Below are 14,953 nucleotides of genomic sequence, written 5' to 3'. Positions count from 1 at the left end.
AGTTCATACATGAATGTTTTATTATGTATTTTGCCAACGATGTGACGCAATAAATCGATCCGGCAATCGAACCCAGCTGCGACTATGTGTTCAGCTATACTGCACTATTAGATGTGCCTTTATTGGCTTTGTAGCTTGGCTTAACCACATCCACTGTATAATCATATGGTGGTTTTGGGACGTTAAACCCCGTAAATAAATCAATCAACCGATCGTAGTTTTCACTTCATTGTGGGTTACATGTTACCTAACAAGGATGCCAAATATTGTGTACCGTTCTGGTGTTCATAGTTGTGTCATCAAGTCGTGTAGCACAAATGCTAAGACTTTTCTTTTTTTATCTCGGTTTATTTTCTTAGCATCATTATAAGCAAAACCACGACTGAGCGTGATTTTGTTAGGCTTTAAAATACAGCGATATTTCCGTTCGGTCATATACTTCGGCCGTGTTGGCGCACTTAATCGTTAGTGGCAGACGCACCCAGGATTGCCGTTTTGGCGAGATGTAATTGCGTCTACGCAACAGGACTATGTCCTTAACACGACCCGGATGACATTGAAGCCGGCGCGAGATGAGGTCAGTATATACGCGCGAAACTCAGCTGGTCTTCTTAGACGACTCGAAAACCAAAACCACATTTCTCTGAGCAAGACTTGTGTTCGGGCAAGTTGACTCATACTTGACGGGTCATGATGTGGCCATGGATGATGTGGTGTTCACGGTGAGTCCTTGTAACTTTTGTTATCAGGTTGATGCACCCTGAATGTAATCCCCATTGCGGGCTGCTGCTACAAATTTTCATGTTTCTTTTTTTTCCCAAAACCCCAGTTGAAATGCTGATAGTTATAGCGCGAGAACAGAACGACGACACAGAGACAAGAAGGACGCGAAGGACACCTTCGTGTCTTTCTGTCGTCGTTCTCTTCTCGTTCTGTAGCTATCGTCATGTCATACCTACTAGCCCAAGCTGCCACACTCCCAGTTGAAAGTTGAGCGCCTATCCGTGTGCATTTTGTTTGTCTCCGTTTTTTTTAGCGTTTGCTTCTTTCGCGCCTTTTTATTTCCAGCCAATTGTATCGACCCTCCCCCCCCCCCCCCCCTTCTCCAGCACCTTCTTCGCTGCTGAGTTTTGTATAAACAACGGGACTTTATGACGAGCTGTGATAGTGGCGACGAACGTTGTTGTCCCCGTGCGCGCATCAATTGCTTTTTTCCGTCCTGCTCTCTTTAATATTTCATTTTTTATCCGCCTGTCCTCTTCCATATAACCAGTATATACTATTTTCCGCAAGACACGGATGCGCCGCCATTATGGGCTGGTAAGCCGATGTTTTCGTGTTTCTGTGTACCGCGACGTGAATCAATAGGACCATGAAGCATCGTGTGCGCCAAGCCAACGTTTTCCATGCGCTTGCGCCTACCATACCACTGTTCATTTAGTTGCTAAACATACAAGACACAAAGGTTAACTGCCCACAATGGCGGCACTCAAAACTGTCCATAAAATAGTCTAGGGTAGCAGGCCAGCTGCAACTAGGTGCGACCCGGTTTTAACTCCTTCGAAACCCTTCACCTGCTTTTCTCACTTTTTGTTCATTCACTGATGTAACCCGGACACTACTCACGTTGCAGCTGCTGGACTGCCAGTGTCTGGTTGGACCAGAAAGCACCACCTACACGCACAATGCGAGCGCGGGATTCTGCTTCAATGAGTGCACCATGTTCGTGCCTTTCGTGGCAGTGCTTGGCTTGGCGAGGATGGTCTTCGCTACCTCCAAGGCGGGCAGCGTTCTCATCGGCATCAGGTTGTCACTGCTGCCCAGGCCTACATTCCTCGCTTTATGCGTAAATTCAGCGCAACCTCCGCAAAGGCGTGGGAAGTCAAATGGCAAAGCATGTGATGCAGTGTGTGCTAACCCCAAAACAATCGCTTCGTCCGTGCGGTTTAGTCCGTGTTCTTGGCTGTAAGCATTTCCTTCCGCTCCAAGAAGCATGACACATGCACCACGATTCGTGTATTTTCGCTAAATAAGTTAGTATTGCTCTACTTATGTGGACCATTTTCGGTTTCGGTTTCGCGGCGCCGAGTTGGGAAGTGACGTCGATGCATAGGTGTAGCTTGGTCACGTGAGCACAAGGGGCTGTGACGTACATAGTGCTGAGTTTCGTCTGCTCTCACACACACGTGCCACACAAGTGCCAGCAAAACACTTAGTGCCTTCGCAGGTTTAGATGCGTAGCGTTTAGCCAAGAAGTGATCGAAACTCGGCGAGTAATACAGCAACCGATGATTTGCTGGTACGTTGGGTACACCCGTTTCGGAGATGGCAGAGGTCGCTCACGTCACTACAGATCTGGTGTGACGTCACGACAACCGCCGTTGCTTCTCCTATTCTGAAACCGCAGTGTTGCTGCGCAAGCGATGGGCCTAGATTGCAAGAGTAAGCATTCAGGTACACATTTAAAAGTTAATTGAAATATATTCTACGCGTCTGTTGTGTCCGACCCTTCCTGTGGAGAGTCCTTGCATTCAGAGGAAACCCACAACAGGCTTGGGATAGCCTCGAAATTTGGTGACACCACCCCTTTGAATAGAAAAAGAAATTGTTCTCGTATTAGTAAATCACTTTTTCACAATACCAAAATCACGAAATTTGTCGCGAGGAGACGCTTGGTTTGAAATAAAACGTACAAAAACAAGATGCGGTTAAAGACGTCACCTTGAAACTCGCAAGCCAATCACCGTGACGTCAAAAATTTTGATGGCGTGTACTAATTCCTAAACATAGTTTATAATCAGCAATGATGAAGTATATTTACCTCAAAGGGGGCACGAGACGGAACATACGAAGTTATAGGAAATTTGATTCCGTAAGCAAAAATTACGAAAAAAAAAAACTCGACGCCCTGCATGCGCGGAGATTTCGTCGTGATATTTAAAAGTAAAACTGTGAGCATGATTTACTCTTTTATTGTTGAAAAACTGATGACAAATTGAACGTCATAATAGTTCTCAACGTAAAATTTGTGAATCTAAACCAGTTCATTATTTCACTTCAGTGTTAAGTGCAAATAACTATATGTTATTCCAACCAACCCCAACGCAAGCCGTATACTTCAAAAGCAAATGCTGTAATTACCTTGAAGTCCATCGAGTATAACTGTGTTTTAAAACTGAGACTGAAGGAGTGTAAGGCGTATCTTTTTTTGAGAAATGCTCCATTCAGCAAGTAATAATGAGCGAAATGCGATGCCCAACAATCGTTGCTTACAGGTGCCTCAAGTGTAGTCGCTGGGGCCTCTCAAACTCGCCACTGCTGCATTTGTACAAAGCGTAGTTGGATGTGTTTACTTATCGCTATTATGCTATACTTCGATAAGTATGCCTGACGGAATATCTTCCCATACGTTCGTATATGAACTTATAAAGAAATCCCTCAAGCAAGAGCAAATCGTAACAGGTTTTAAACTTAGGCCTGTAATCAGGCGTACGACTTTACTATGCCGAAAATATTTCTGCCAAGTTCCCCAATGCACTTAATGGTTCGTGGTGATGCCTGAGTGTTAAAACACGTGTTATTATCACGTCTTCACGTGTAATCGTTCTTATCGTGGGAACTCGTGTTCTTATCAGCTTATCAACATTTTTCAGTTCACCCTATAGATATGCATGTCCCTGTCTGTATAGGTTTCCGACGTCTACCGTTGAAACTGAATCCAAAGACACTGGGAGAAACTTTCGGTCTAGAATGTATCTGCGGTGATGTGCTATAGCTCGCAGGCGACCTCGGTAACAGCTTATGCATTCATATATTTAAGGATCACTTGCAACTTTGTTCGATTATTTATTGCGCGAGCTAATAGTGTAGGGGTGTGAAGGTGAGCGCTGTTTTATTACAGAAACTAAGATGCTTGTCTCTTTGAACTCTTTTTTTATCTTTTCCAGGCCTAGCTGCCTGCACCCGAGAGAAGAGAAAATCGCCATTGCGGTTCTGCTCACACTGGGCTTAATTTTTGGTGCGTTTCTTGATTCCCATTGTGCCTATTCACTCACTGATACAGCACTACGGAAATAAATAAATAAATTGATAAATAAACAAATAAAAAATAAGTAAATAAGTAAATAAATATAAATGTTGATGTACAGTGCACTGTGCAGACGTGGCCTCACGGATTTATAGTGCGTAGCGCCTTGTAGCCATTTTGCTTTGATGTTATTAATGATAGCCGAGGCCTCATAAAGCACAAAAAAGCCACTGTAGAAGAATCACGGGACTTATCAAACAGTAACTGGTGGTAGAAATTACTGCGGGGCCTCCCCTATGGCGTGTCTCGTTACCGTATCGCGTGCATAGCGAAAGCGTTATAGAGCGTCAGACACGAGTGGTACCGAAATTCAGACGACGTCATAGATACGTGAAACGGCGCCAAGAGCAAAATACTTAATTCGGTACGTGATGTGATTAGAAGAAAAAGAGTGCGTGAGATGAATCTAATGTGAATTAAGGAACATTAGAGCGAACGAAATTCGAAATAGAGCGAATCATATGGGATTGAAGAGTGAGAAATCGGAAGGCTTTAATGAGCGTCTCTTAATAGCATAAGCTTCCGCGTGTGTTTTCCATAATGTTAAGTAAGTGAGGGGACGGTCAAATTATTTTACTTTTTTTATTAACGCAAAAAAGAGAGGGAGAAATCCTTGTCCAATAAGGTTAAAATCGTCGCATGCGTGTTTTGTGTTCGCACAGGTTTCATCCCGTACCCGGTCATCTACGGTGCCATCATGGACACGTCGTGTCTCGTCTGGGAAGTGAACTGCGGCGCGCGCGGCAACTGCTGGCTCTACGATGCGGCCACCTTCCGCTACCTGTTGCACGGCGTCTCCATGGGCTTCATCGCGCTCGGCGCGCTCTTCAGCCTCGCCGTGTACGTGTTCGGTCGCCACTCGTGCCAGCTGCGGGTCGACCAGGACAGCGCAGACGAGGACGAGGACGTGGTCTTCATGCGTCACATCGGACACCCCGGCATAACGCACTCCACGTGACTCTGCGTTCGTAGTGCCCGCGCATGCGCGTTGTTTCCGCAACTTGACCCTCCTGGAGGAGCTCGTCTTGCTTCGTATCTCGAACCACAAAGCTGGCTTTGCACGCCCACGGGTTACGGCTGGACTGCACGTGACGTCATTGGCATGTTTACAAGAGGAGGGGGGGGGGGCAGAGAAGGTTTCCGCCCCACTTGTCATCCAAGAGGGCGGGGGGGGGGGGGGGGGGTGAAGTCAGCTCCTTACTGACCTAATAGGAAGGAGACGCTGCGACGAACTTTCGTCTAAGGTCCCTAGATAAAACAAGCTTCATCTAGGGACCTTACTTTCGTCCCCACCCCCGAACATATATGTGCAAGCTTCTGCATGACGTCACGGAAGCAGTTTCTTAACATGCTATGCAGTGCTGAAACGTGACGTCTGGTACGCTGTTTTATCAGCATGGAGGAAAGTAAAAAAAAAAATACTAGGAATGAGCGTCACGTGGTACCAATAGCCTCGACAAGCTATATGCTTCTCTGACGCCATCCCTCACGCTGTGTGGGGCCCTGTGCCCGGTGTCTTTCGGGATTAAGTGGGCCACCGGAGCGGCCCCAACAGGCGAGAGACGACCAATAGGAGAGCTCTTTCTCCGTTAAAATTTTAATGACTGAACTTCGAGACTGTCACGTGACGCACCATCCTTGTCTTTTTCCTTCCTCCATGGTCATCACGCGTGCATCGCGTCGCTGTTGGTGATTCCAGTTTTTGAGCTGGAGCCCTTCACTACGGCGTCTTATATGGTGGTTTTGGAACATTAAACCCCACATATAAATCAATAATCAAGTTTTGAGCTGGTTTATTGTTACGATTTGTGTCTCTCTGTTATGGTTTTTCTCTCACGCAGCTTCTCGACGTGATAGGACCTTAATATGGCAGCCACTATGGGTGCCACTACCTACAAAGATAGCGCGAGTGACGTCACGAACACAATTAGCACGAGTCACGTGATGAATGCGTTTACAAAGTTCTTGTACACCGCATGATGAGGTAATACGTTAGTTTCGGCGTAGACTGCAGCTTCTTGATGATCAAACGTTCTTCTTTTTTTTTTTTTCGAGTGGGGCCTTTAGTGACTGCAGTGTGGCAGGCGAAAAAAGTACATGTCAAAGAAGTGCCTATATTGCCTCTACAAGCGACATAATAATACATTTGATATTGGTTGCCGCATTATTCGACTGTATACGGCCGAGCTGTCATAAAGTAATGACATGCTAGAAAACTAGCAGTTTTTGCATGCTGCTGCAGTAAAAAAGATTCCCGAGTTTCCTAGCCAGTTGTCGAGCATGCAAAAAGATAATACCTATTCAAAAGCGTGACAGTTCAGTGACGACAATTCGTAAACCATGCGCAAGCCATTCGGGTGCACCTTACAGACATGTGCCTTCCCATTTCTGTAGAAATCTGAAGGCGCCGTTGAAAAGGCGTCTCAGCATTTTTTTTTTTTTTGTCTGGTACTGTCTCATCGCAAGAACGGACCATTCATTCGCCTTGTTTACGTGGCTCCCCAAAGAAGTGACAGAACGAACTATATATAGCTGTCGTTTTTATGAAAGAGAACTGGCGAGCGCGCGGCAAACAGCCTCGTATTGCGCATGCGTCGTAGCGCAGTGGGGAAGTGTGAAAATAAACGGAGGGAGCGTTGTCATTCCGCCTATTGCCTGCGTGCACCTGTTCTCGCAGTTCTTAATTTTCTTTTATCACTTTATGTTGTTGTGGCACGCGAGCGGACAAGTTTCTTTTCTTTTCTAACCAACGTGGTGATCATGTCATTGCACTGTCGTTCGAAATGAACGATGAAAAATGGGATGATGGCTGAACTTGCGCCGATGAGTCATCCGTGAGAAGGTTGAGAGCGCTCCCATTATATTACTTGCGATTGTACCAACGCACGTTAGACAGAAAAAGCAATTCAAATCTATGGGAAAACTTGTAATGCTTTTTACTTATTTCGTGTATGCTTCCGAATCCGTGAGAGCAACAATCTTCATCGAATGCAATCAACGTTCACTGAAAAGCTCCAACATGAGATAGATATAAGGAAGAAAGCGCAGAATAAAGAAAAATTTGTGACAAAGTGTAGACAGTGGAAGGAGCGACACCACTCTCTTCTATCATTTTTTATACTTCGCCACTCCCATGCGCCACATATCCGGTACAAGCCTATGTTTTTCTCGCTCACGTGTTCCTTTTCACAAACATGTAACATTTGTCCATGATAACGTTCATGAGATTGATTGATACGTGCCGTTTAACGTCCCTAAACAAACATATGATTATGAGAGATGACCGTAGTGGAGGGCTTTGGAAATTACGACCACCTGGGGTTCTTTAACGTGCGCCCAAATCTCAGCACACGGGTCTACAACAGTTCCGCCTCCATCGGAAATGCAGCCGCCGCAGCCGGGATTCGATTCCACGACCTGCGAGTCAGCACTTAGGTATGGGAGTAAAATGTGAATGAAGGTATTTATCCTGCGGCTCTGGGTATAAACTTTATCATGAGTAACACGCCTGAACAAACGAAGTGATATGCTATTCGCACAAGTCATTTCTCGCCTTGCCTCGCTGCGATGACTAGAAAGATTCACGGTTACCTTGGTCGAGACTGCCGTGTGTATGGTTTCTTAAGCCAGCTGGTGCGACAACAAGCCTTGTTATTTTATACTATAAGGTAACGGGAAGCAACCTGCTTAAACATTCAGAGTGATTTCTAATGACTTCATCTTGTCAGTACTTGTGACATCGACGTTCTTACGGCCAAAAGCACTGTGGACCACATTCAAAAAACAGAGTATCACTTAATCGATGTCTTAACGTACACACACATTGTTCAACACGTGGTCACTCCAACCTTCACGGACTCCATAATGTCGAAGATCCGCGAGCTTTTAGTAACAGTTTGTGCACCGAAAGCACGCTAAGCATCCCAAATGTGCACGGCTGTAGCAGGAATGCGCTGAAAGACAAAACTACATCGCAGTTTTGTTCTCGCACGTGATTTCCAAGCCGCTGTACGACGTCACATTGTTCCTGGACTCCTTATTCGGGACCTTGTTAGTCGTCGAGTCCACGGCATCGCATTGTTCGTCTTGCGACGCCGGGTTGGCGCCGTCTTCGAGCACGATGGAACCAAGCAGAGGTTCGTCGTTGTCGGTGACCACACCTTCTTCGGCGTCCGGGACGGCGCCGTTCTGGGCGTACTTCCATTCGGCGGTCTTCTTGTAGTACACGTCCGACTTGGCGTCCGCCGTGGCGGACCAGGCGCACGGGTAATGCCTCTGCGAGATCCAGTAGTAGCTGCAGATGGCGGCCAACAGGAGGCCCAGGAACACGGTGCCTCCGACGATGCTCAGGACGAGCGCGAGGTACTGCATCGGTGCCCGTGGTGCCGAGGCGACGCGCACTGGCAACGACAGGGCGGCCTTTCGAAAAGTGCAGTTGATTACGACGTGGTGTCAAGTTTAATGATTCCTTGGTCTGCTGCTGCTCAACCAACCCCACGATAGATGAATTAAGGAACGCAAGCAAATCTTATACTGTATTTCGGCGCTTGTAGTCGCACAGCAATACGCATTCGTTACGCACGAACTTGCAGTGACGATGAGAACCGGAATCCAAAGTGGCAGTCACAAAATCGGTGCATTAACAGCACGCTTCACCTTTTGGTGATCGTGATTTGTTGTTCTGGCCTTCAGTGATGTTTCTTCAGGTCCACATTAACGCACGCCTAGGCGGTCAATTCAACAAACCAAAGGTGATAAATCGCGCACGTTCGCGCCCAGTTTTATACGGACTGCTCTTTATCTCAAGGTACTTTGAAACGCAACTTTCACATCACCACAAACACACTACAGACACAGCAGGCTTCTCGAATCACAGCGAAAAGACTTAGGGCTGACTCGGCTGAGGCAAACACACATTTGCGGATGACTTTCTCCCGGATACGTCATTAGACGGACGACCTGTATAGTTGGGTCCACAGTAGACAGCGAGTGCTCGTAAACAGTGTCACTACTCACGATTTCATCGTTGACAGCAACAGTCAGTCGCAAGCTAACACCACAGCCGATGCGCGGAACTTTCACTTCCGTTCGACGATGACTTGCGATATAGTTAAAGGCTCTGGCGGACGTCTTTACTGCTCGGACTTGTCTCGCGTCGTCCGCTGCGAGTGAAAAGCAACTTTCTCGCGGCAAGCAATGTAGTTCCGTGGCTGTCTACGGTAGTGACGCTACGCTGCTCGTCCGGAACTCGAGCTGAAGCTGTGCACCTTTCGCCGTAGTCCCACCGCTGTGGCTCCTTCCGCACTTGACGAGGGAGGCATGGTGTGAAACGGCTTCCTCACCGGAAAACGGCGTTCCGTGCGTGCTCGCCTCTCACCCGCCGCGTCGCCGCTGTTGTTCCGTCACCGGCACCCTGCAACGTGAGTAAGAAAAAAAGCATAAGGGGAAGTCCGAGCGGAACTCTTTGGTGTGCACCCGGTGAGGTATATACGGAGGCGAGTTAAGATTTGCCCGCTTGTAATGCGCGGCTGCACCGAGCTGGCGGCGGAGCGTTGAAAACGGAGCGGACGCCACGAAATCAAAAATAGAAAAAATATGAGTGGAAGAGGAAAAAGGACGACGCCTGGCCCGTGCCACGCGTGCGTAGAGGACAGCCGCCAGCCTTGCCCGGGCTGGCGCGCTTGTAGGGCAACTAGCCGGTGCGGTAATTTTCGCAAAGGAACCGGTATGTGTCGGTAAGGTCACTGATGCATGCACAGACTCGCGGGAGAGATGCGAAAAAAGGCTTGCCCAGAGAGATAGCTATGAGGAAATCGTTACGTCTTCACGCTCGGAAAGGTTTTCGAAGAGACATCTTTTCTCTTCAGAGGTGCTGGACATGCTTTAGTTTTTGTGTTGCGTCCCGATGATCTTGTATGCCGGCGTAAGAAATAGGAAAGACTAAAGAAGCGCCTATACCTCGGGTCTCGCTCGCTTCGTTATGTCATGTGATGCAATTACTGGACGTATCTTTGTGTTTCATGCAAGCGAACCTTAACGCGTTGAGAAGATGTGCGGTATTTTTTTCGTTCTCGTGATTTCTGCCATGTATGCCCTTAAGCCAATTTACATCTCATCGACGCGTTTGCCCTAACCTCCCCATTTTCACTGGTAACCTAAAGCGTCATCTTATGACTCGGTGCTACGAAGGGAACAATTGTCACTGCGATCATATTATGCAACATTTACGCATCTATTCTGCAGGTTTAACATGCTCAAAAGTACACCGAACAGGTGGTTCAAAAATCGTGCCCTTATCGATGAACTGCTGCTATTGTCAAGCACTTCGTAGATATGGTCATGATTTAAAAGATATGACAAGCCTGTGGCGACAAAATGCGCGCCCCTAATGACATTTATTGTGACAATCGGGGCGAAGCATTATAGTGAGGTATTGAGAAAGTACTGATACTTGCACTTCGAGATCAAAAGCACAAGGTCTATCAACAAGACTTATCTTTGAGCTTTTATGTTGCCTCGTTTCGGTAACAACGCTTTCTGGTTGTTTAATTAAGGCATCGTACGTGTTTAAGACTAATTGAAGCATGCTTAGTTGGTCTCAGTACATTAAAAGAAAATGCTGCCTTATTGTCCCCAGCTATACTTTGCTGATTTGATAAGGGGTCGTGACAATCGGATATTAAAGTCACGCAAGTAATACTTCCGGCCTCTTTCAGGGTTGGTCTTTAGTTGAAAATTACGTAGATTCAGATTAGGCTAAACGTTCCTTGCACATGTTATCTCTCAGTTGTTCGCAAGGTTTGCAGCATGCGAAGTGCAACGAAAAGCGAACCGTTGCTAATACAAGAAGTAAAAGAAGCGCTAGCCCCAACACGAAACAGTGTACTCGCAAGTACCAGTGCTCCTATTCATGGACACTTACGTTTGAGCGAATACAGTGGTTATAAAGGCGAAAGACTTCCATACTTCATCAAACGGGAATGGGACCGTCAGCATCATTAAAAATAACGCGAAAAATAATCTCGCAATGACGTCATCTATGACGACATCGCTACGTCACAGGTCGCCTAAATTTGTAAATCATCAAGGCGCCACATAACGTAACGTCATCACATGCCATAGTCACTCGGTCAAAGATAGTCTGATTCCGGAGGCACCGCAAATCCACGTACAGGTGCACGGAGCTTTCGTGGGTGGGATAGTAGTAATAGTAATAGTAGTAGTAGTAGTAGTAGTAGTAGTAGTAGTAGTAGTAGTAGTAGTAGTGAAAATTGTTGGCTTTGCATCACAAACCACATAACTGCGAGAGACGCCGTAGTGAAGGGCACCAGAAATTCTGGTGTTGTTTAACGAGTACCTTTCCTCTAGCATATCGCTTCTAACGAAGTGCGGCCGGGATTCGATCCCGCGACCTTCGGGTCGGATGTCGAGCACCGTGCACTTGGCGGGTTACCTTCTTCGGGTGCGGGATAAGTACAATCCATTGAGAAGAAGACGAAGAAAGAAGAAAAAAAGGAGCAGGAGGATGTTGCTTTCGAGTCGTCTTTGGCAAGTACTATAGGCAAGTACATAACCTGTGACACTGTACTCGCCGGAACTAAGTAATTGACCGTATGATGACGTATTGTCGTTGGAAGTAGAGACCAGTGATCGCTTCTTCGGACGCTGTCAATGCACCTGTCGTGTCTGTAATAGGCAGCCGGGAATCCGAGGTAGACGTCAACAGCCTTGGCTTCTCCTCTAGTGCGCATTCTCTATAGCCAGCGTCACGTGTGATAGGACAAGACGACCTTCGGCGCCAAGGCTGTTTTTTTCGCTCAACACGTGTGAGCCCGACAGCCTGACCGACCAGCTGCTTTCTTCTTGCTTATTTCAATCCGAACACGGAGGTGGCGACGCAGAAGCAAAAGGAATGTGGGACAACCGAGATGTGGAAGTCATTTGGGTCCCCGCTGCCAGTTGTGAGCTGCAGGCGTCAACGAACTTCTGTCCGTAGGTGTACTCTGGCCTTCGCTCTTACACGTACATTGCGCTTGCGAAAGGCCAACGATATGAAAGATGGGAACTTGCTGGAGCTTCTATATGTGAGTGTATAGAGTGAAAAAAAGAGGCAGGTGCATTCTCTAGATATACGTGTATAGATTGAGAAAGGAGGCAGGTGCGTTACTTTTCCGAGGGAGTCTGTCTATCTATCTATCTATCTATCTATCTATCTATCTATCTATCTATCTATCTATCTATCTATCTATCTATCTATCTATCTATCTATCTATCTATCTATCTATCTATCTATCTATCTATCTATCTATCTATCTATCTACCTTTTCCTGTCTTTTTCTTTCTTTTTTTATCTATCTATCTATCTATCTATCTATCTATCTATCTATCCACCTTTTCCTGTCTTTTTCTTTCTTTTTTTTTCCTCGGCCGTGCTGGTCTAGTAGCTAAGGTACTCGGCTGCTGACCCGCAGGTCACATGATCGAATCCCGGCTGCGGCGGCTGCATTTACGATGGAGCTGAAATAGCTGTAGGCCCGTGTGCTCAGATTTGAGTGCACGTTCTTTACCCCAGGTGGTCGAAATTTCCGGAGCCCTCCACTACGGCGTCTCTCATAATCATATGGTGGTTTTGGGACGTTAAGCCTCACATATCAATCATATCAATCATCTTTCTTTTTTTAACTGTTTAAGAGTAAAAAGTAAGGTAATTGTAACCAAGAGGAGCCGCTTTCATAAATGTTGTATTAAGATGCAAGTCTTGCAAAGCTAAAGGAAGAGGCCTTGCGTTCAACATCGTACATGTCTGCTAACATCAGCATGGCTGATCAAGGAAGATATAAGGCACTCGTACTTTGCTAAGCTAACAGACATCTACATCACGTTCAAGGAAAAACGTTTAGGAGCTGTTCTACCAAGGACAAATGCCGAGTACTCTGTTAGGAAACGGAAATGAAGCATAATACTGGACTATGACGATGTCATAAATAGGCAAGACACAAAAATGCCCTCTGCCTTTTATGAACACCATGTTTTCAATTCTTTTTTTATGAGATATATATTGAAGACTTCGCCCATTTCATAGTCATTGGAAATATGTTCCCTACGCGACGTTGCTGAGAAATAAGCTACATCTGGAGGTGGTGCCGAAAGAATTTCCACTATTACTCTTAACTTCTTTGTGTGCTGGTGCCGTGCCAACATTGCAAGACTAGGCGCACTCCCAAGGCCTTAAAGAGTTGTACTGTCGAGCACCAGGCCTAAACTGTGCTTGAACCACTTTTACCTGTTGATTTCTGCCACAAACACGGTGGAGGCTCAACTAGATACATATACGAAGGCTGTGGTGGGTCTTTGTTTGCAGACGTAATTGAAAAACATTCACGCTTAAAAAGTTTCGGAAAGTTTAACAGCAGTTGTCCTGTCCTGTACGTGCGTTGAACCGTACGAAGTGGCGCGTTGTTTACACGTAATGTAAAGTGTCAGGCGTATGCCTTTATAATGTTCTATCGGATCATAAAGATAATGGTAGTGGTCTCTATGCGAATACGTAAATATTCAGACCAGATACTACCTTCAGGTTAACCTTCCTGCGTCCCTAATCTCTTTATCTTCTCTCTCTCTTTACACATAAAAAAAGCCGACTCATCGTTGACTTAGCTATGTAGTCTTTTAGTGATGCTCGTTCTAAAAAGGAAAATAAAATATGAAACAAATGATATCAGTGATAATTGATTCCTCTCCTTTTCAGGTTTGTTGAATAAAGAACCACTGTATAAAAGCTCTTGCTATTTTGCCGTCATTATTATCTGTCCATATTCTGCCGGTCTAGTCGACGCACATTGTTCAACGAAGTTCCCAAAGTTATCAGCACACACATCGCCAGTGCGTCTTCTTGTTATAGAATTTACCTCTCTCTTTGTGCTCAACTAAATTAATTCGAGATGGGGATGATAGTGGTGATGCTGATAATGTTTCAAGGAGGTGGCGTGGGGGAGGAGTTAGAAGGTTAGCCTGGGAGACCTGGTCGGCAATTAGTTCCTTCGAGCGCTAATTTCAACGTTATGTGTTTTACAATGAGCTAACTGTTCAAGTTTCTGGCGGAGCGGTCCAAACAATGCGAAGTCCTTAATTATGCACTATCCACGCTGCACCGTGTTAGACGACAAATCAGGCAGAGCGCGCATGAAGCGGGGACGAAAAGGACCTACAAACATGCGTGATGTCCTTCTTATGGTTCCTGTTTATTTCGTGCTGTAATTGCTTTGTAATGAATTAGCAACACGCTCAAGCTTCCATGCTAAATTCCGTCTCGGACGACTATATCTGTTCAACGAGCTCAACCCCACCAAATCCGCATTTCTATCCTTGTCGTCGTTCTGCTACTTCTTTTCGCCTGACGTATCCACTAAAGTGCCACAAGTAATACGCCCCCCCCCCCCCCCCCCGCCTACAGAAAAAAAAAGGGCTACTCCTTTGTCCCTGACCCTTTCTGCTCTCAGCTGACCTCTCAGTGTTACGGCGACCGCTCTCCTGCCGTCACATGCAGTGGGGCTTAGGTATTTCTCGGCCTGTTTTGTTCTCCAAGTTTCTAGGCGCATATGTTGGAACTTCTTCCCGAGTACTAAGAAATCTGCGGCCCCTCAAGCACGCATCACGTTCGTATAAAAGATCACTGCGCGAAGTCGTAGTCCTTACCTGTGTCGGGCGAGAAGCGAAGACCTTGATTATTGCCTGCGCATCTATAGTGGCGGTGGGCGCAGCTCACGAGCGACAGACGCCATACACCTCGTCGGCGTCTTCGACGGCGACGCTGAATCTGGCGCCGGCTGGTATCGTGCCAAGTGAAGGAAGAACCGAGAGGTTGGC

At 46.4% G+C, this 14,953-nt stretch overlaps 2 protein-coding genes across 3 annotated transcripts in view; one reads left to right on the top strand and one right to left on the bottom strand.

The window, feature by feature from the left end:
- The window catches only part of LOC142817787 (solute carrier organic anion transporter family member 74D-like), a 24,795-nt gene extending 18,932 nt beyond the window's left edge, over positions 1 to 5,863 (top strand). For both annotated transcript variants that reach the window (XM_075895456.1, XM_075895455.1), the window contains exons 7-9: positions 1,634 to 1,806; positions 3,948 to 4,018; positions 4,750 to 5,863. In XM_075895456.1, the coding sequence (XP_075751571.1) occupies positions 1,634 to 1,806; positions 3,948 to 4,018; positions 4,750 to 5,045 (540 nt within the window). In that variant the 3' untranslated portion in view covers positions 5,046 to 5,863. The remainder of the gene's footprint in view (positions 1 to 1,633; positions 1,807 to 3,947; positions 4,019 to 4,749) is intronic.
- On the bottom strand, positions 5,864 to 14,953 carry LOC119174550 (uncharacterized). Its single transcript, XM_037425498.2, has 2 exons — positions 14,783 to 14,953; positions 5,864 to 9,500 (listed from the first exon to the last, which is right to left on the bottom strand). Exon 2 carries the CDS (start codon positions 8,456 to 8,458, stop codon positions 8,054 to 8,056), a length of 405 nt encoding a protein of 134 aa, XP_037281395.1. The 5' UTR covers positions 8,459 to 9,500; positions 14,783 to 14,953; the 3' UTR covers positions 5,864 to 8,053.

This window comes from Rhipicephalus microplus, chromosome 5 (genome assembly GCF_043290135.1).
Source record: "Rhipicephalus microplus isolate Deutch F79 chromosome 5, USDA_Rmic, whole genome shotgun sequence".
Taxonomy (NCBI): Eukaryota; Metazoa; Arthropoda; class Arachnida; order Ixodida; family Ixodidae; genus Rhipicephalus; species Rhipicephalus microplus.
Note: the sequence above shows the minus strand (reverse complement) of the source record. Positions and strands in the feature narration are given on the sequence as shown.

Excerpts from the sequence above, each read along its gene's own strand:
- LOC119174550 (XM_037425498.2), bottom strand. The coding sequence starts at position 8,458 with ATGCAGTACCTCGCGCTCGTCCTGAGCATCGTCGGAGGCACCGTGTTC.